Source organism: Triturus cristatus, chromosome 9, assembly GCF_964204655.1.
Source record: "Triturus cristatus chromosome 9, aTriCri1.1, whole genome shotgun sequence".
In the NCBI taxonomy this organism is placed as follows: domain Eukaryota; kingdom Metazoa; phylum Chordata; class Amphibia; order Caudata; family Salamandridae; genus Triturus; species Triturus cristatus.
In genome coordinates, this window is record NC_140592.1 from 1,038,345,208 (window position 1) to 1,038,365,793 (window position 20,586).

Sequence of the window (20,586 nt, forward strand, 5' to 3'; positions counted from 1 at the left end):
AGACGTACTGCTGAAAAGTTTCTGGATCCAGTCTAGCTAGCATCTAGTGAATATTCAAATGGTGAGGAACCTGCAGCTAGCCAGTTTTGGAGTGGCATTTTTAGCCAAATGTACTGTATTTTGCCCAATTTGATTAGATTTTTTTTTTTAGATTTAGTTCTTGGATCTTGGACATACATGGGGATATTCTACTAATGTAGATCATAGACTCCTCTCGAGACGGTGAAAGGCACAACTGCCTTGGGGAGAGGATCTGGCTAGGGCGGTCGATCTCAAATCTGGGGAACCGGGTTTGAGTCTCAGCACGGTGCTCAACATCCTACTCTACACAATAGACCTCACACCCATAACCTACATGTCTGAGGCTATTTCCTCGCAAATGTGAGGGGGCAGGGATGATCTGTTTCTCCACTAACCCAAACAGGTTTAGTGTGATCAGAAGACCTCTGATCCACAAAAGTCATTACATGGTAGCAGAGGCACCTCTTCCTGGAGGTCCTTCTGCATGGAAGTGGGAGTTTGCTTCAAAATTCTCAGACCAAGTCTCTGAAGCCTGCTGCCACTGCTGCTCTGTAAATGGTTGGTGAGTCAAACATGGTGGTCTTTGGTGTGAGATTTGAAGTAATCTTTGAGGTCAATTAAATGAGTGATGGTGCTACAGTATCCCTTTGACCTGGATATCTTTTTTCCCCCTCGAACCTCACCAACCTTTTTTCATTCCATTGAGGGGCACGAGTGAGGTCCAACGGGTTTAACTGCATCTTGGGGAAAAACAGACTAAACAAAGCATGGCAATGTAAAGGAGTCTGGTGGTTATATAGTAGATTGCAGTATCTACTGCATGATAATCTGTTCAGGTACCAGCATATGAAACAGCCTTGATCTACTCTTCATTTCTACAGACCAGATGTTTCATTATTACCATCATCCTCCTGAATAGTCTTTATCCACATTGGAAAAGAAAATGCCTCAAGTTTTAGTGAGACAGTCTCTTTAAAAGTAAGTTCCAGTAGACACAGCAGTTCTGTTTCAATGACTGCAAATTATGGCCACTGAAATGGGGTCTGTTATGAGATCAATAGAGTGTAACCTAACTTCAAGTAGAGTTCAGCCTTCTTATTCTGTATCAAGTGCTCTATTTTGGGTCAAGGCCTGTCATCCTGCGACAAGTGTATTTTGGATCTTTGGCCATTTTGAGGAAGAATGCTCAGGTTCAATGTCAAACTGGAGGCTTGGAATGATCTTCAACTCAAGACTCACTTTATAACCACCAGATTGTGTTCATTCTAGAGTAAAGATCAGATCTTTTTTCTACGCTGGGATCGATAGAACTTCATTTGACCCCCAGTTACTATACTTCACCAATATGACCAGCTTTGCCCCCAGGCAAACAAATGTGGCAGATACTAGGTAGAATTTTAAAAGGTAAAAGTGTTGTTTCGATGGTTACGCTTAAACAGGTTGTTCTCTAGTTCAAACACCCTCTCCTTGGAGTTCATTTAAAGGTGAAATGACACCACAATCACTGTTTATTTGGAAAACAGTTGGTGATGTACGTGCCACTCTGCAACTATCCCAAGTTGTGTGTGGAAATCTATTGTGGTTTTCTTTGCTCTTGACCAGAGCACTGGATACCACAACCACTCAATGGTAGAAAAAAATATTTAAAGGTAGAATCTAGGTCCCAGTGCCTTGTGGACTTCAAAGTGGTGTAGGGATAAGTCATGTCTGTTGCTCAAACAAATGTTTTCAGAAGGCATGTGCAGTTTTCCAGACCCAACAGTAAAAGACAGGAGGAACCATTACATGTGAATATGCAACATTACACGTTACATACACAGCCAAGCCTATGCCAGAGCAAACTGGTCTTAGAACGGACTACAAAGCAATAGGGTACTTAAAGCAATCGCTCAGTTAATGTCAAGACCCAATTGCAAACACAAACTTCTCCATAAGGTCCGCAAAGTGTCAAAAGAGTACAAGTTTGTGAGTCAGTTTATGAATACCTATACTATCTAAGGCACATTAGTGACCACCAAATCTTTTCAAATATTTAGCACCACTCGCTTTCATGGTTTTATTTTTGCCACAAAAGGAGTGAAACTGAAATGGAAGATCTAAAAATGACTTTATATATGAGCAATCTCGAAATAATGGGACTGGTTTCAGTCCCCTAAGAATATGTAGATTCAATTATACCCCCCCAAAAAACTCAAAGAAAAACAGTCTTATTTAATTCAGTTAGTTTAGGTTCCTTCACAAAGTTGGTTTTCCTGTCAGTTTTTACATCTCTCCATTAGTATACACCAAACTGCATTACGCATTGCTTGTACGTGTAACTTAACTTTCAAAAATAAGCTTTAATCTAGATCATTTAAACTTTGCAACAAAGTGTATAAATTTGGTCACCCTTTTCAAAATAGAACTAGAGTTGGGAGAAACACCAAAGTTCAATATGTTCCAGAGATCAAATATTCTTAGCAAAATGTGCACTTTGCCCAATTCAGTGCTTTCCCTCCATCCAGGGACAGGTAAACTTAGTAGTTGAACACTAGGCCCACTAGCCATGCTTCAAAATGAACAACCTGCCCCCTATAAGCCCCAACATCAGACTAGCATCACAATAGCCACCTAATGAATTTAACTGGAACTAATTGTACTATCTGTGTATTATTGATGTTTAGCTAAACACAATCTAAAAAGCGTAATAGCATAAAACAAAACCACCAGAATGAACTTCTGTTAGCAGAGAGAAAAGCATCAAACATGCCCTATTGTAACTTCATTGGCTGCTCACTGAATACAAAATACCAAAAATCATACAGCATGGACAAGTTTTCCTTTTTTCTGTAATGTTCTGGACCTTACCATAAGAATACAAGCCTACTAACTAATTTAGAAAGCACCTGTGAAATGCCTTGATCACACACTAGCTCTCAAGTTAACTAGTTAAAGCACTTAACTCACTACCCTACACAAACACAGTATATATTATGGTCAGACATTTAAGTTAGGTGCTTGCTCCTAAAGTCTATCAGAGCTGCCTGACGTTTGATTGGAATCCCATCAGAACCTACCCAACTTTGTTTTTTATCCATGGTCAACAAAAAGAGCCCAACTTCAACTGAGCAATAATAAATGTGGAGGCAATATCAAGAGTAGATAAACATAATATGGAATTAGAAATTGAGACAAACTTGTCTTGCCGATTCGCACAAATTACTTAACTTGATTCATTGTATGTACATATAGGAATGTTTTCCGTAGTGTCTCTACAATGACGTTTGAAACCATATAAAATAAAGAGTTAAAAAGTTAATTTGGGACTTACTTAAAAACTCTGATGTAGTCAGCGAGCTCCGGGATCGAAGTGATGTCACCCTGGGGAAAAAAAAAAAAAACACGCCAATATTGAGAAATGCCTTGCCCTTAAGTTTTCTGTACATTGGTACAAAATAAATTTAAAAAAAAAAAGAATTCGTTATTTATATTTTTTTCTTCTTATGGCATTCTCTGTATTGATCTGTTAAATATTTATTTTACCCAGAAGAGCTCTCACAGCCCCTCAAAATGTAAAAGAAAGAAATATCTATATCTATATAGATATAGATGTATAGATTATACTATGCAAGCCACTGGCACTACTCGTTATGGTTATTACACTGGAATTAACATCCACAACAAATTATCAGACCTTCCTGCTCTGTGAACTAGACAACTAAGCATATGGAAATGACAATGCTTATAATGAACCAAAGGATCCATTGTGCAAAGAAACTAGCTACACGCAACATGTTTTGCAGCTCGAATTTCTGATGCGGTGCATTATTCTGCTATCTAGATGGTGAGTCCCAAAACATTCTTTAGGTAGATTTCTTTTGGTGAAGTGGGTGCAGTAGATTTATAATATGGTATTTATTTTGCTCATTAAAGCACTAATGGCACTCGCCCACTCGGGCGGTAGGAAGTGCTCACTTGCATCAAGAAGACCTACAAGATACTAGATTATTTTTACAAAAAACTAGTGTTACACACCCCCCCTATTCTAAACGTGCATTCTGTGTAGGGACACCGGTTTTCGTTCACTGTGGAAGAGGGTGCAGATAGAGCCAAATGATATTCTTTAAAGTGGTCTGATCTACCAGAGTTCTCTTGGACAATGTACCTAAAGATGACCAAGTTATTGCTGTGCAAATGTTATTTAATAGACTGCCAGTGAATGCACTTTTCTTTTAGAGTGAGCCCTTTGTTTTTAGGACTAATATTTTCAAGGTCAAAGAACAGTACAACTGAATTGCTTGGAAAATCTAGATTATCAGGGTAACATTAGTGCCTGGCCACCATAAACCGGAGCGGGCCACACAATTACTGGGTTTTTATTATTTGATTAGGCTCATGTACTTAAAACAAAATTTAAAATAAAATTTAAAGTATGTAATGACCACATGTTGGCAGTTTTATGGTGTTGAAAGAAAGAAGGCAGCTGTATTGACTGATTAACATAAAAAGCAGATATTCCCTTGGGAATTATTTTTGTATTAGTCTTCATAACCACACGAACCTCATCAATTTGCAAGAAGTGCTTCAATCTCACAGCTTCACGTAATGCTTCAATAGATGTTTCCAATGACCACGCTCTAAATTTGCCTTATGCAGAGGTTAAAAGGGTGCCTTCATCAAATTAGCTAATACAATGGTTCTGCACTGGACAGGCAAATTGTTCTTTACTACCAACACAGCTAGTGTACTCTGCAACTGCAGTCAAACATACCCTGAATGATGTACAAGATCTTGTTTTCTAATAAATACATTCGGAATTGGATGTTTAGACCAGTTAAGAAAGTGGAGCCGCTTTGCTGTATAAGAGTTTCATGCTGCAGGCCTCCTTTCTTAATTGCGGCCATACAACTTTAGGATTGGTGCATATACTGCAATTCTGCAACTGCAGTAGTCAAACTGTGGAGTCCAAATTCTCCAGTTTTGGAAGATAAATCTTAACATTTCCCACTTTTATTACCTTGGGAAAGATTGCTAGTCACCAGACTTAAAGCATTACATTGTCAAGGTGTGTGTGTACCACTGCTGGCTGGCTCACTGTAAAGTAACTAATTTTAAGGTCATAAATAATGCAAGTGTCAGTGTAGGGGTGGAGAGTGGTGCCCCAGAGAGGGGTAGTCAGACGGTGGAAGCAACCTTAGTGTCCCTGAGTGGGGTGAATATTGCCACCCTTGCTGCCTTACCGATAAACATGGACAGTACAGGCAGAGGCCTAAAGTGAATGAGACTAAGGTTGAGGCTATCAGAGACACTGGGGCTAGTGTAACTATGGTGCCTCCAGAGAGGTTGTTACCTGGTGAGTTTCACCAGGTGACATATGCAGACACCACTACCAAAATCCATCCTATGGCTGTGGTGGATTTGGAATGGGGAGGTGTGACAGGCCCTATGAAGGTAGCTGTGTCAAAGGTGCTCCCAGTCCAGTGTTTACTGGGCAATGAAGCCTCTCAGTGGTCAGAGGTGGAGAGAAGACTCCATATGAAAATATTGGAGCTCCCTGAGTGGGTATGTGCTGTGACTAGGTCACAGACTAGCCAGAAGGGAAGGGCTGGACACTTGGCCCCTGGAACAAAGGGACAAGCATCCAAGGACAAGGGTACTGGGCATGGTGAGCCAGCCCAGGGAACTCCAGAGGTGCAGGAAGAATCTAACCCCGATGGGGAGGATCTGGCCTCTGAGGGAGGGACTCCATCCCTGCCAGAGCTGTCAGATTTGGTCGAACTGACAGGAGAAGGTGGACCCTCCAGAGAAAAGTTCCGTCAGGGACCGCGTGACTGTCCCCACCCTTGAGACAGATTGCTTCTAAGCAAGAGGAGGGGGGACATTTTTTTTTTTAATTGGCATCTTTTTGGTGCCATTTTCAGCACTATTTCTGTGAAAAATGGACTAAAAATGCAGTTCTTCTAGGCCTTCATAAAAGAAACTCCTGCAATATTTGCCAAGCAAGTCTGACTTATATGTCTGAAAAGGTAAAGGAGTTTTGCAGTTCCTGTGTCACCTGTCAGGCCAGTGGCAAGGCGGGGGCAATACAAAGGCTCCCCCAATACCACTGCCAGTGGTTATGGTTCCTTTTGAAAGGGTGGGGATTGACATGGTTGGTCCCCTGGACCCACCTATTGCATCAGGGAATAGGTACATCTTCGTGGTAGTTGACCATGCCACTAATTTTTTTTTAAGTCTGTGACAGTGCAAAGTTTCGGCATTTTGAGTTCTTAGAAGTTGCAAACTGATCTATGTCTTAAGTTACTACTGGTTTAAAAATGTGGTTGAAACCCCACTGATCTGGTGGATATATGCCCGATTGTTTTCTTAGCCGGTCTACATTTCCTGGAAAGTTACGTATCACAAGTGAAATAGATTTTGAATGGCCCACTGTCAAATGTCCTGAGAAAACTTTGACAGTGTGTACGATTTTGTTCTGCCTTGTTTATGGAGAAAATTGCTGTGATGGTTTGTTGGTATATGCACCACTCTTCTACCTGGTTTTGAAAGTTTCTTCTAGCAAGAAACAGGTCATTTAGTCTTAATATATTTGTGTGCTTGACTACATCCTTTGGTGGCCCTTATCCCAATTTACAAGTTGCTTATATGTGCACCCTATCCAGTGTGTTATGCTTTTATTTTGGTCACAGCGAGGAATGGCTCCTTGAACCTTCTGCCCTTTGTAATGGTGACTGTTGTGCAAAGGAATATGCTACTTACCAGTATGCATCTGTTCTTGGCATGTAGAGCTGCAGAGTCACACACTGAGGATAAGATCGCCATCTGGTGTTGGGCTCGGATGATTGCAGGTTGTTGTTGTCTTCGGAAGAAGCCTTTGGTCACGAGGTTGGTGACTCCTCCCCTGGACAACAGTGCGCATGGGCATCCACTCCATCGGCAGATTGTTTTTCGCCATGATGGGAAAAGATGGAGTATATAGAAAAGAAAGAAAGGATGTCCATGTGTAATGTCTAAGTAAGACGGATGCTGGAACAGATACAGGTCCCGGGGAGGCGGGCGGGCGTGTGTGACTCTGCAGCTCTACATGCCAAGAACAGATGCATACTGGTAAGTAGCATATTCCGTTCGAGGCATATGAGCTGCAGATCACACACTGAGGATAGATTATACAGCAGTGCTCCCCTTAGCGGTGGTCGCCTGTATCCGTTGCAGCAGCTTGAAATAAAGTTTTTAGGACAGCCTGGCCCACGGAGGCCTGTTTGGCCTGCACGTCAACACAATAGTGTTTAGTGAAGGTATGCGTGGTAGACCATGTGGCTGCCTTGCAAATGTCTTCTAAGGGAATATTGCCTAAGAAGGCCATAGAAGCCCCTATTTTACACGTGGAGTGCGCCCTAGGGGGAACTGTAAGTGTACGTTTAGCCTTGAGGTAGCATATTTGGATGCATTTAACTATCCACCGGGCTATTCCTGATTTGGAGATCGGGTTGCCTTTGTGTGGTGGCGCGAAAGCAACAAAGAGTTGTTTTGTCTTTCGGAAAGGTTTTGTCCTGTCGATGTAATAAAGCAAGGCTCTTTTGACATCTAAGGTATGTAGGGCCCTTTCAGCTACCGAGTCTGGATTTGGGAAAAAGACCGGTAGTTCTACTGATTGGTTAAGGTGGAAAGGGGAAATCACTTTTGGAAGAAATTTAGGGTTTGTCCTAAGAACCACTTTGTTACGGTGTAGTTGTAAGAAAGGTTCTTCAAGTGTAAGGGCTTGTATTTCACTTACTCTGCGCAGGGAAGTGATTGCGATAAGGAAGGCTACCTTCCATGTTAGGAATTGCAATTCACATTTGTGCATAGGTTCAAATGGGGGGCCCATGAGTCTTGTTAGAACCACATTGAGATTCCACACTGGGGCAGGTGGCAATCTTGGGGGAAGAATCCTTTTGAGACCTTCCATAAACGCTTTGATGGCTGGTACCTTAAAAAGGGACAGGTGTTGCCTATTTTGCAAGTAGGCTGCCAAGGCTGCTAGGTGTAATCGTATAGAGGAATACGCTAGATTGCATCTTTGCAAGTGTAGTAGATAGCAAATGATGTTTTGGATGGAAGCATCCAATGGATGTATGTCATTATTAGCGCAGTAGATGGCAAATCGTTTCCATTTAGCGGCATAACACGCTCTAGTAGTAGGTCGTCTGGCTTCCTTTATGATATTCATACAGTCTGGAGGGAGATTGAGGTAACCGAACTCTAGGACCTCAGGAGCCAGATCGCTAGGTTCAGTGTTTGAGGATCTGGGTGTCTGATTTCTCCATGGTTCTGGGTTAATAGATCCGGGGAGAGGCGTAGCTTTTGATGTGGAACTAAAGATAGTTCCAGAAGTGTGGTGAACCACGGTTGACGTGCCCAAGTGGGAGCCACTAGTATAGTGTTAGTGACTGTTGTTTCAGTTTGCGTACCACAAATGGAACTAGTGGGAGAGGCGGAAAGGCGTACGCAAATCTGCCTGACCAGTTCATCCATAGGGCATTGCCCTTCGACTGTGGGTGTGGAAACCTGGCGGCGAAGGTTGGGCATTTTGTGTTTTCGGCGGTGGCGAACAGGTCTATGTCTGGTTGTCCCCACTTTTGGAAGAAGGGGAGTAGAACTTTGGGGTGTAGTTCCCATTCGTGGATCTGTTGTGTGTGGCGACTTAGGAGGTCGGCCACTTGATTGTGGATCCCTGGGAGATGTTCTGCTAACAGGTAGATGTTTTGGGGAATTGCCCATCTCCAGATTTGCTGTGCCAGTTGGGACAGTTGGAGAGAGTGTGTCCCTCCCTGTTTCTGTATATAATACATTGTCGTCATGTTGTCTGTGCGTATGAGGACAGTTTTGTTCTTTAGGTGAATTTGAAAGGATTTTAGTGCTAGGAACACTGCTAAGAGTTCCAGGTGGTTGATGTGGAGCAGTTTTTGTTGGCTGGTCCGTCTCCCCTGAGTGGTATGGTGGAGGAGGTGGGCTCCCCACCCCGTGAGAGATGCGTCTGTAGTTAGCACAACTTGTGGAAGAGGCTCTAAGAACGGTCTCCCTTTGGACAGGTTGATGGTGTTCCACCATTTCAGTGATCGAAGTGAGCGACTGTCCACCAACACCAGATCGGTAAGTTGTCCGTGAGCTTGGTTCCACTGTTGTGCTAAGCATTCTTGTAAGGGACGCATTTGAAGTCGTGCGTGTGGGACTATGGAGATGCACGACGCCATCATGCCTAGGAGCTGCATGAACACTCTTGCTGGAAGAGATGGATGAGTTTGAAATTGAGAGATGAGATTTTGTATACTGGCTATCCTGGCTGTGCTGGGATAGGCAATGGCTTTGGATGTATCTATGGTTGCTCCTAGATACTGATGTAAGTGGGAAGGTTGTAGGTGGGATTTGGGGTAGTTGATAGTGAATCCCAAATCGTGGAGTGTTTGAATCGTGCGATGAGTGTGGAGAACGCATTTTTGGTATGTATTGGCTTTTATGAGCCAATCGTCCAGATAGGGGAAGACATGGATCTGTTGTCTTCTGAGATGCGCTGCCACGACTGCTAGGCACTTGGTGAACACTCTGGGTGCTGTTGTTACTCCGAATGGGAGAACTGTAAATTGATAGTGTTGCCCATCTACCACAAATCGTAGATATTTTCTGTGAGCGGGATGCATAGGGATGTGAAAGTATGCGTCCTTGAGGTCCAATGTGGCGAGGAAGTCTCCCTGTTGTAAAAGTGGGAGGACTTGTTGGAGAGTGGTCATGTGAAAATGATCCGAATGTATATACTGGTTTAGTAGTCTGAGATCCAGTATGGGCCTTAGTGTTTTGTCCTTTTTGGGAATGAGGAAGTATAGAGAATATACCCCTTTTCCCTGATGTTGAAGGGGAACTGGTTCTATCGCATGTTTTTGTAACAGGGATTGAACTTCTTGTTTGAGGAGAGAGAGATGATGCGAGGACATTGGACGTTGTTTGGGCGGTGTGTTTGGGGGGGATTGTATGAGTTCGAGGCAGTAGCCAGACTGGATAATTTGTCTTACCCACCTGTCTGTGGTGATGGAAGTCCAGACAGGCAGGAATTGTTGGAGTCGTCCCCCGACCGGAGTGGAATGGTCTGGGGGGAGTGGTGGCAAGTCACTGTTTGGTGGCTGGTGAGGTGCGGGTGTTGTTGTTGTTGTTGTTGCCCCGTCCTCGACCTTTGTTATTGTTTCCCCTATAACCTCCCCGGAAGTAACCTGTTAGGGGATGTTTGTCCAGAATTTTTAAAGGTGGACGTGGTCTCAGTTGATGTGTTTTTGGAGCCTCCTCTATAAAAGGAGCGACGAAAGGAACCCCGGTTTTGATGAGACTGCAGTGCTCCCATAGACTTGGCAGTTTCATTATCCTTTTTCATTTTTTCTAATGCAGTATCCACTGCAGGGCCAAATAGCTGCTCTTGGTTGAAAGGTTGAGCTAGAATTGCGGTTTGAACCTCCGGTTTAAAACCGGAAATACGGAGCCAGGCATGTCGTCTGAGTAAGACGCCAGTATTGACCGCTCTAGAAGCAGTGTCTGCTGCATCTAAGGCGCATTTAATGGAGGCATTAGATATTAATTTGCCTTCTTGGATGAGGTCAGAGGCCTGGGACTTAAAAGGTTCAGGCAGATGCTGCATAAGGTCCTCAAGTTGGTCATAATGCGCTCTATCATACCTGGCTAACAGGGCCTGGGTATTCGCAATACGCCAATGGTTAGCCGCCTGCGCGGCGACCCGTTTGCCCGAGGCTTCTAAAAGCTTAGACTCCTTGTCTGGGGGAGGCGTTTCTCCAGTTGTCTGTGAGTTAGCGCGCTTCCTGGCATTTGATACGACTAGGGAGTCTAAAGGGAGCTGGGCCTTAATGTATGCAGGGTCTTGCGGGGCTGGTCGGTACTTTTTTTCGATGCGTGGGTTGAGAACCCTAGCTCGAACAGGGTCCTTAAAGACTTCAGTAGCATGCTTTATAACCCCTTTGATCATGGGCAGTATGTGAACAGTCTTTTGTGACTGCTCAAAGGTATCAAGGAGAAAGTCCTCTTCAATGGCGTCTGTGTGCATTGTAACGCCGTGGAATGTTGCTGCCCTATTTATAAGTTGGCCGTACCCTAGGTGGTCATCAGGAGGGGAGGGCTTGGAAGGGTAGGTAGTGGGGTCAGGCATGTCAGGTATAGGATAAGACCAGTCATCCATGGGTGCTGGGTCTGGGAACGTAAAAGGGTCGTTTGGGTCAACAGGATCATCAAATAAATCAGGGTCCGCCCCTCCCCCTAAGTCATCATTATCATCCTGTGGAGGAGGTGAATGATAGGGAGATGGTAAAGGTAAAGGTAAAGGTAAAGGAGAATCAGGAGGAGGAGGGGGGGGACGGGTTAGGAGGTAAAACAGGAGAGGAAGGACGAAGTGGTGAAGTAGCACAGTCCTTTTTCCGTATGGGAGCTGGGGGAGGTGTAGTGTCCAGCTTCCGCTTTTTATATGGGATGGCAGTCACATGTCCCGTTTTAGGATTGATGTAGATCCGCTTCTGAGTAGGATCTGGTCGAAAAAGATCATCTGGCTCCGAAGGTGGTGTCTGTGACGTCCGCTTCGGGTCTTTATGAGCTTGTTTCGGCGGGGACGCAGTTTTCGGCGCCGATGATTTTTTCGGGTCCGATGGATTTTTCGGTGTCGACTGATTTTTCGGTGCCGACTGATTTTTCGGTGCCGACTGAGGTTTCGGTGCCGACTGAGGTTTCGGTGCCGACTGAGGTTTCGGTGCCGACTGAGGTTTCGGTGCCGGCTGAGGTTTCGGTGCCGGCTGAGGTTTCGGTGCCGGCTGAGGTTTCGGTGCCGGCTGAGGTTTCGGTGCCGATGGACTTTCAGGCATCGATGTTGAAGAACGTTTCGGTGCCGGTGGAGACTTCGGTGCCGAGGAACGTTTCTGTGCCGAAGGAGATTTCGGTCTTGGAGCCTGTTTCGGTGCCGACAATGGGTGTTTGGGTGCCGAGGGTGTTAAAGGCACAATCAGGTGAGGTTTGCTCGAGCCCGAGCCACCCACAGGCTTAGATGTCTTCGGAGCCGGGCCCGAGGGCGGGGCTTCTGAAGAGGATTTCCGGTCGCGACTGGGCCCAACTGGCGGAGTCTTGACCAATGCTTTTTTGGATGGGGCAGGGGCAGGGGGGGTGGTACTCACACGCTGCCCTGGAGTGATGAGGTCATCGGAATCGTCGGCTTCGGACACGATCTCGAGATCTTCGGTGTCGTCTTCGGGAACATCTTGAGCAAAGATGTCCTCCGGTTCTGGAGCTGGTTTGGCCATAATATGGCGTCGAGCTCTTCGGTCCCGGAGGGTCTTCTTCGAACGGAAAGCGGAACAAGCTGGACAGGTGGACTCGTTGTGTTCCGGCGACAGGCAGAGGTTGCAAACCTCGTGGTGGTCACTGTGGGGGAACTTCGCTCCACACTGGGGGCATTTTTTGAAGGGTGTCCTGTCCATCAGCCGCTTCCGGAACCGGTCCGAGTTGATGTCGACGTCGATGAAATGAAGATTAAAGAGTTAAATTGATTGCTGGAAGTTTTCTGCTGGAGCGGAAAAAAGTTCATCCGAACCCAATGGCGGAAAAAAACAATCTGCCGATGGAGTGGATGCCCATGCGCACTGTTGTCCAGGGGAGGAGTCACCAACCTCGTGACCAAAGGCTTCTTCCGAAGACAACAACAACCTGCAATCATCCGAGCCCAACACCAGATGGCGATCTTATCCTCAGTGTGTGATCTGCAGCTCATATGCCTCGAACTTCAGCTTTTTGAATATTACGTGACAACTACTAGAGCCTGGCAGTCAGGATCTATGGCCCACCCTCACCTGAAGATGTATGTCGAACATCGAGATGCAACCCCTTGAATATCAAGTGCATGCACGTTTTTTTTTTAAGCGGAGACCATCAATGTGTGCGGAGCATAGGCATTGCTAGGACAGAGGCTTCGGGGTTGTAACGACTATGCTATCCAAGCAGACACTAGAACTCGGGTGAATAATAATTCCCAAGATGCCACAGACCGAGACTAGCAGTGGTCACTGTCAACCTAACCTTTAGCTAGAAGTTCCTCTTGTTGTATGCTTGCAATCCTAGGTGACCGATCTTAAAGTTGCTGCAGACCGAACTCTTATTGTCGGAGTCCGATATTTGTGTGTCTTCAAATAAGAGTAATTTGGGATCTTGTACACAGAATTATACCAGACAACACTGTATATATAAACTAGAGTCTACTGATGCTGGGCTATGAAATCCGCTGTGGAGTTACCGGTTTTGTGTATTGAACCTTATTCATACTGGAGTCATTTTGTTGAATTCTACAAACTCAGCACTGCACCTATTCTTAGGCCTGTGAATTATTTTGTACAGAATTTGCTGCTTCGCTTGACTCGTGTTCGTGAGGCATTTCTAGTTGTGGGGAAGTAATTGTATTTTATCAGAATTGAAATGCAATACTAAAATACAATCATAATGCAGATAATGGATTATGGGAAATTAGGATTACTCAAATCACAGATATAACTACTGATCTGCTGAAGGCAGTTCTAGCACTAATACACAGTGCATGACATTCTATACATTGCTTGTAAATATTATTCCTGTGTTTCAGCATTAGGAAGTCAGTAATCAACTACTGCCCAGTGGGTAAAGCAGAGATTAATAGGAGGTATAGCATGTTGCATAGTGTTAAGAGTGATTTGTAATCTTGCTCTGATCTGGAAGTGTTCAATTGTTGTAGATAGCCATGCCTCCACAGCTCAGGTTGAGACAGGCAGGAAGATCAGCAAATCTGCCGTTTGACATACTAATCCTTTGCATGGTCACTAATGGGACTATGGAAGAGTGGATATTTGCATCACCCCACTGGATTTGAATTAGTTGGTTAGTGCCACCTGTGACACTACCTGTCAAATAGGATTTGAGAACTAATTTGCTAAACATTCTTCGATTAGTCTTCTAAATAAACATTCAATTAAGTATGCATTAAATAAACATTTGAGGTTTACTGCCTCACCCTCTTTCGAAATCGGTATCTCATCCTATGCAGTCGCCTGTACATTTTGCAACTTTACTAATCTGTTGAGAAGCAGCAGACCCAGCATGGGTGTTATTGCAACTCTTTTTGTAACCTTGGTGTTTAGGACCTTTGGCCTTATTTCCAGTTCTGAGAAAAATTCAAGGTAGCACCAAATTAACTATGCTTTTTCATCGCCACTGTTAAATAGAACCACTCAACTTGCCCAGGAAAGGGGTTGTGTGCTGTGGTGGCAATGGTATGTAGCCACGTCTGTGAACATTACCTTTTGAGGTTTGCTTATTCCCTTTTTTAGAGGACAATCTTGTTTTGTTGTGTTACTGCAAGCAAGGGTGCCCCCATGCAGACCCTTGGTATTGTGACCAGTGAAACTGCGCTCTTCCTTCTCTGATTTGGAGAGCCCCTGTGGAAGGTAATTACTGTTTGTGAAGCAAAAATGTCTTTCCATCTGCCTTTTCAATTTTTTCTAATTGCATCATCAACAGAAGTTTTGAAAAGATTTTCCCCTGTGAAAATCAAATAAATAATATTCGCTTGTACCTCCAGTCTGAATTCTGGCAATCTCAGCTACATAGGTCTATACATTTCAGTACCAGTACAAAGCGGTCTGCTGGTCAGTGAAGATTTCAGACAAGTAATCCCTTTTTCTCTATTATTAAACCCTTCTCTCTATTTCTATATTACTCTGGCAATTGTTGGTTTCTCCACTGAGATGTTGTTTAATTTGTTTTCTACAACTGTAGCAACGTTTTTGCTGTCTTTGTCTGGAGGTATTAATATTGAATAGAGTATGAAGTTCCTGGAAAGAGGAGGTAGTGTAACGAGAAAGCTAGGAAGGTAATGCCCTGATCCTATGATGGAGACAGGGTGCCCCCCAATTTGGAAAGTGGGGCCCTCACACATCCAAGTTGAGTGTCATGCTTCATCATAGGGCATGAGCCTCATCAGGCCAGCGCTGCAATGCCCGCAGGGCACCCTATGAGGGGTTCTTTGTAGGAGATCTTTTGCCCCAAGCTGTTTGGTGCAGTGTGGGTAAGGGGCCTAGAGGTGTAGATGTGCAGTGTAGGTGGGGGGGGGGGGTTTAAAAATAAAAAGGGTCCCACACACAAGTATTGTTAATGGGATCGAAGCACTCTGCATTGTTGGGGAGGCGGGTAGTTGGGAATCCATCTGGCAGGGAGGGGGGAGGTATTTGATTTTTTTAGTAATTGATAGTAGTTTGTTTTTGGTTGTTGATTAAGTCTTCTTTTTGCAAACACACATCGACTTGAGCTAAACATGCACGATTCAATCCACGCGCCAGATACATCACTGATTACGACTCGCCTTCATGTTCTTGCTTTCAAACCAGGGAGGTTATGACAGACACTGCCTCTAGGGCACATATGAACAACGGGAGTACACTGGGACCGCCTTTGACAGTGATCTCCTGGAATGTCAACGGCCTGGGTAAAAAGATAAAAAGAGGCCTAGTGTTGCAATACCTCAAACGGCATGCACCATCTCTCACCTTAATACAAGAAACGCATCTAGTAGGGACAGCTGTCAAGGCACTGGACAGATGGGGCTTTAAAATGGTGACCCACTCTGAATTCACCTCAGGCTCGAGGGGGGTGAGGATTCTGATGCGCAAGGCTTGCCCTCTGGTTCTCAATTCAACCTGGGCTGATGATCAGGGGAGATTCGCAGCGGCCTCCTGTCAATGGGAGGGGCGGATCTTTAACTTCGTCTCGGTGTACATTCCCCCGGCGCTACACTCATTAGCCTTCCCAGCTCTTGGCAAATTCTTGATAGACCTTCCCCCCGGGGAGCTAATAATGGGTGGGGATCTCAACACAGTGATGGACGCGGCGCGCGATAGATGCCCCCCAGAGGTGGCGGAGTGGGTTCCTCGCCCCTACAAGATTTCTCAGACGCAATGGGCCTAGTAGACGTCTGGCGCGTGCACCACCAGGTAGAGAATCAATACACACACCACTCAGCGGCACATAACAGTCTCTCCCGCATAGACTACTTTCTCACCGCCCAGACAGGGATAGAAGGCATCCTAGAGGTGAAGCATCTCTCTAGAGGTATCTCGGATCATTCACCCTTGCTCCTAATATATTATTCGCAGATTAAGGGTCGCAGACTATTTCCCATTTACCCAGAATATCTCAAGGTTCCCCAGATCCAAAAAGCCATGCATACGACCACGAAGCATTACTTCCTCGAAAACGCACATACAGTTAAATCCCCAGTGGTCCTATGGGAGGCGTATAAAGCAGTCCTCCGGGGACAGGCAGTTTCAGCGATCACCGCACATAAACAAGCATTAATACAACAAATATCCGAACTGGAGCACGCGTTGGGAGTGCGCTGAGCGAGACCATGCAGCGGATCCAAATGACATTAATGCCCGCGCCTTGCATTTAGCTCACCAGACGTATAAAGAACATGTATGGGAGGTAGCCCAGGCTAGGCTCACAAAAACGCGTCAAACAATCTATGAGGCAGGGGACAAGGCTGGTAGGCTACTGGCGTGGCTAGACAAGAAAGAGGGCCAGCCGGTGGGTGGCGCACCTTCGCTTGGCTTCCGGCGAGACGGTAACAGATCCAGATGCTATCGCACAGGCCTTTACGCAACACTTTGAAACGGTGTACACACCGATAGCGACGGTGGAGGAAAATCTAGCCTTCCTTCGGGACTTACAGCTCCCGTGATTACAGCTCCCGTGATTTCTCCCGCAGGACACGCAGTTGTTAGACGCAGACCTCACCGCGGATGAAATTGCTACGGCATTTAGGGGCCTCCAAACTGGGAAAGCGATGGGACCAAACGGGATTCCGGTGGAATGGTACAAACGAGAAACGGACACATTGGTACCACATCTCTTAAAAATATACCAGGCCAGTCTGGCGAAGGGGCTCCTCCCGAGAGACCAAAGAGCGGCCACGCTTGTGGCAATACTTAAGCCCGAGAAGCCCCCCTAAGAGTGTACCTCCTACAGACCAATCTCACTCTTAAATCCTGAAGCGAAAATACTCGCCAAAGCGCTCGCGACCAGACTGCAACCGTACTTGGCAACGCTCATACACCCGGACCAGTCGGGGTTTATGCCGGGCAGAAACACAGCAATGAACCTCAGACGCCTACACGGGATACTTGCTAGTGCACCCGACATACACGATGAGGCGGTCATCTTATCATTGGATGCCAGTATGGCATTTGACCGGGTAGAGTGGCCATTTCTTTTTGCGGTATTGCAGCGTATGGGGCTGGGACCCAAAATGTGTGCGTGGATACAACTGTTATATTCCCAACCGCTGGCGCAGGTGGCGGTCAATGGGAGACTGTCCGGGGATTTTCCGCTGGGACGGGGAACTAGGCAGGGATGCCCTCTCTCCCCATTGCTCTTTGCATTGGTGCTGGAACCACTCGCGGCATGGATTCGGGCGGACCCGGTGATAAAAGGGCTGAAATGGACAGAGAACTGGGAGGACCGTATCTCCCTCTACGCGGACGACATTCTTTTATACCTAACACAGCCAGAACGTTCCCTCAATAGCTTATTAGACATGTGTGCCTCGTATGGTAGGGTCTCTGGATATTCCATTAACTGGAACAAATCAGTACTATACATACTTAAGGGCCCTTCCCCGCGCCTGCCTCGAGGAGCTGCAATACAGATAGCGCCGGATGGTTTTAAATACCTAGGCATTCACATCACACCGAACCCGGCACATTTCATTGAACGCAACCTACTTCCGCCTTTGCACAGATTCAAAAGTGATGTGAAGAATTGGCACTCCCTCCCGCTTACAATGTTGGGGCGGGCTGCGCTGTTTAAAATGATGGCTCTCCCTCGGTTTCTGTACGTAATACAGTATACACCCATGCTAATACCAGACTCCTATTTTAAAGCTATTCTGACGGAGGTGGGTCGCCTGCTATGGGCAGGGAAGCCCCATCGCATAGCCATGCGTAAATTAATGCGGAGCTGGTACGACGGTGGCATTGCATTGCCAAACGCCCATCTCTACTACTGGGCTTCCCAATTAATAGTGATCAACCAATGGCTCAATGCCCCCCAGGATGAACCGGCTCTACGCATGGACAGGCACATGCTGGGAATGGACGGTATAATGATAATGGGTGCTCTATATAATAAATCAAAACTAAGCAAACTTATCAGCCCTGCGGAGCATACGATACACGTGTGGTTCAGGGCACAGCGGGCACTAGGGTGGGAGGGGGTGATAACCCAACAGACACCACTGTGGGATTCTCCCAGGCTTGGTAAGCTACGAATGAGTAAAGGTTTTAGACAGTTGGATCTTATAGGGATCTCCAGGGTGGGCGATCTGTGGAACAAGGGGAAGGTGGTCGCATTTGCGCAGCTCCAATCCACATACCAGATGGCAAAGACAGAGCATTATAGGTACCTACAAATTAAACATGCCCTTACAAAGGTAATACCCTCAGGAAGTGATTTGCCCGCGGCCTCACCTCTACAGGACCGTTTGCTAACTGATTATCTCACTAAAAAAGCGATCTCATGCACATACTGCAAGCTGATTAATAACCAGAAAGACCCTACAACAACCCTTCGGGAACGATGGCAGGCGGAGGTGGGGGGAGATGGACGAGCAAGGGTGGCAGGAGGCGCTCGCGTCCCCGAGAGAGGTTGCGACCCCCTCCAGATTAAAGCTTATACAGCTGAAAATACTACACAGAGTGTACCTCACCAGATCCACACTGCACAATATAGGAAGGACTGATATGACACTTTGCCTGAGAGGCTGCGGATCCATAGGCACATTCTATCACACCATCTGGGACTGCCCGAACAAACAACATTATTGGGGGGAGGTAACGGCCACAGTGACTCAGGTCTGCGGAATAGATGTCCCTCCTGAACCGCATAGATGCATACTGAATGTATGGGAGCCGACAGATTTAGGTCACGCGGCAAAAGAATGGGTGACACTAACATTCGCGTTAGCCAAGCGAAACATCGCGCAGCGCTGGGGAGCGCGGGTGGCCCCCTCCCATCGGCAATGGTGCCGAGACCTTGACAGCACCATGGTGGTGGAAAGGATTGTTTACATCAACAGGGGATGCCCACGCAAATGGAAACTGGTATGGGGTAACTGGAATACCTTTCGGGGTAACATATGTGACCCACCACTGGAAGCTTCTGAAACTGATATTAGTGACTGAAGACTGTTCTGGTATCACTGGGGAGAGTCGAAGGGTGCTGAGGGACAGTAGGGAAAACGGGGCAGATGAAAGATGGGAGAACTGGATTTATCTGTATCAGTATGTATAACTTAAAGGTGATGGAATAGCAGGCAATAGATGTTATCAAGTAATATTTGCATTAATAATGATGTATGGCTCGTTTATGTTTGTTTTGATGTTTCGTTTGCTTTATGGAAATAAAGGAAAAATAAATTTCAAAAAAATAAAATAAAAAGGGTAGCCAGTGGTACTCTGGAGAAACAATTTTGATCAGATGAGCCCACTGATCCCTGTTAAAACCAGATAGTGAGCGCCACCATAGCAGTAATGTCCAATAGTGGCTATGGGGTCGACACGTTTCTTGCCTGTTGTGCCCGAATTATCAATCAATCAGGGGCTTATAAAGCACGCTACTCACCATGAGGGTCTCAAGGCGCTGGGAGGAGGGAGGAGGGGGTGCAGCTCCGGTTCAGTCAAAGAGCCAGGTCTTGAGGTTCTTCCTGAAGGTGTAGAGGGTGCGGGGAGTGTCTGATGTTCACAGGGAGCTCGTTCCAGGCTTTGGCTGCGACGTAGGAAAAAGCTCTTCCTCCTGCTCTGGTTCTGCGGATGCGGGGAGTCTTCGCAAGTGCAAGGTCTGCGGAGCGAAGGTTCCTCTTGGGTACGTGGAAGGAGACTCTCTCGTTGAGGTATTTGGGTCCGATGTTGTGGAGGGATTTGTAGGTGCGGGTGAGCAGCTTGAAGGTAACTCTTCTCGACGGGGAGCCAGTGGAGGTCACGTAGGTGTTGGGTCATATGTTCGTGCCGTGGGGTTCCGAGGACGAGTCTGACTGCGGCGTTCTGGATAGTCTGTAGCCTGTGTAGGAGGGTTCTGTTGATTCCGGCGTAGAGGGCATTGCCGTAGTCCAATCTGCTCGTTATGACTGTGTGGGTGACGGGTTTTCTGCATTCTGGGGGTATCCATTTGAAGGTCTTGCGGAGGACCCGAAGGCAGTTGAAGTAGGTGGAGGCGATGGAGCTGATCTGGCGGGTCATGGAGAGGGAGGAGTCGAGAATGCAGAGGTTCCGTGCGTGGTCTGTCGGGGTGGGTGGAATCTCTCTAGCAAAGCATTTTACAACTGTTGTAGATTCTAATAAACCACTCAGCTTTCAAAGCTTCCACTTCCGAGGCACTGGTATGGAGAACATTTATTTTGGGAGATTTTCAGGAGCTTCTAAATTGTCTGATGTAGATTACTCCAGATCTGGCTCTTGGTTTACTTTTCCTCTGCACATTCTGTACCCTCCAAGCAAT

General features: G+C 46.1%; 1 protein-coding gene across 4 annotated transcripts in view; it reads right to left on the reverse strand.

Annotated features, from left to right (window-relative positions):
- FERMT2 (FERM domain containing kindlin 2) overlaps nt 1-20,586 on the reverse strand; it is a 601,536-nt gene that overhangs the window by 141,071 nt on the left and 439,879 nt on the right. For all 4 annotated transcript variants that reach the window (XM_085626843.1, XM_085626841.1, XM_085626844.1 and 1 more), the window contains one exon: nt 3,332-3,381. In XM_085626843.1, coding sequence (XP_085482969.1) covers nt 3,332-3,381 — 50 coding nt within the window. The remainder of the gene's footprint in view (nt 1-3,331; nt 3,382-20,586) is intronic.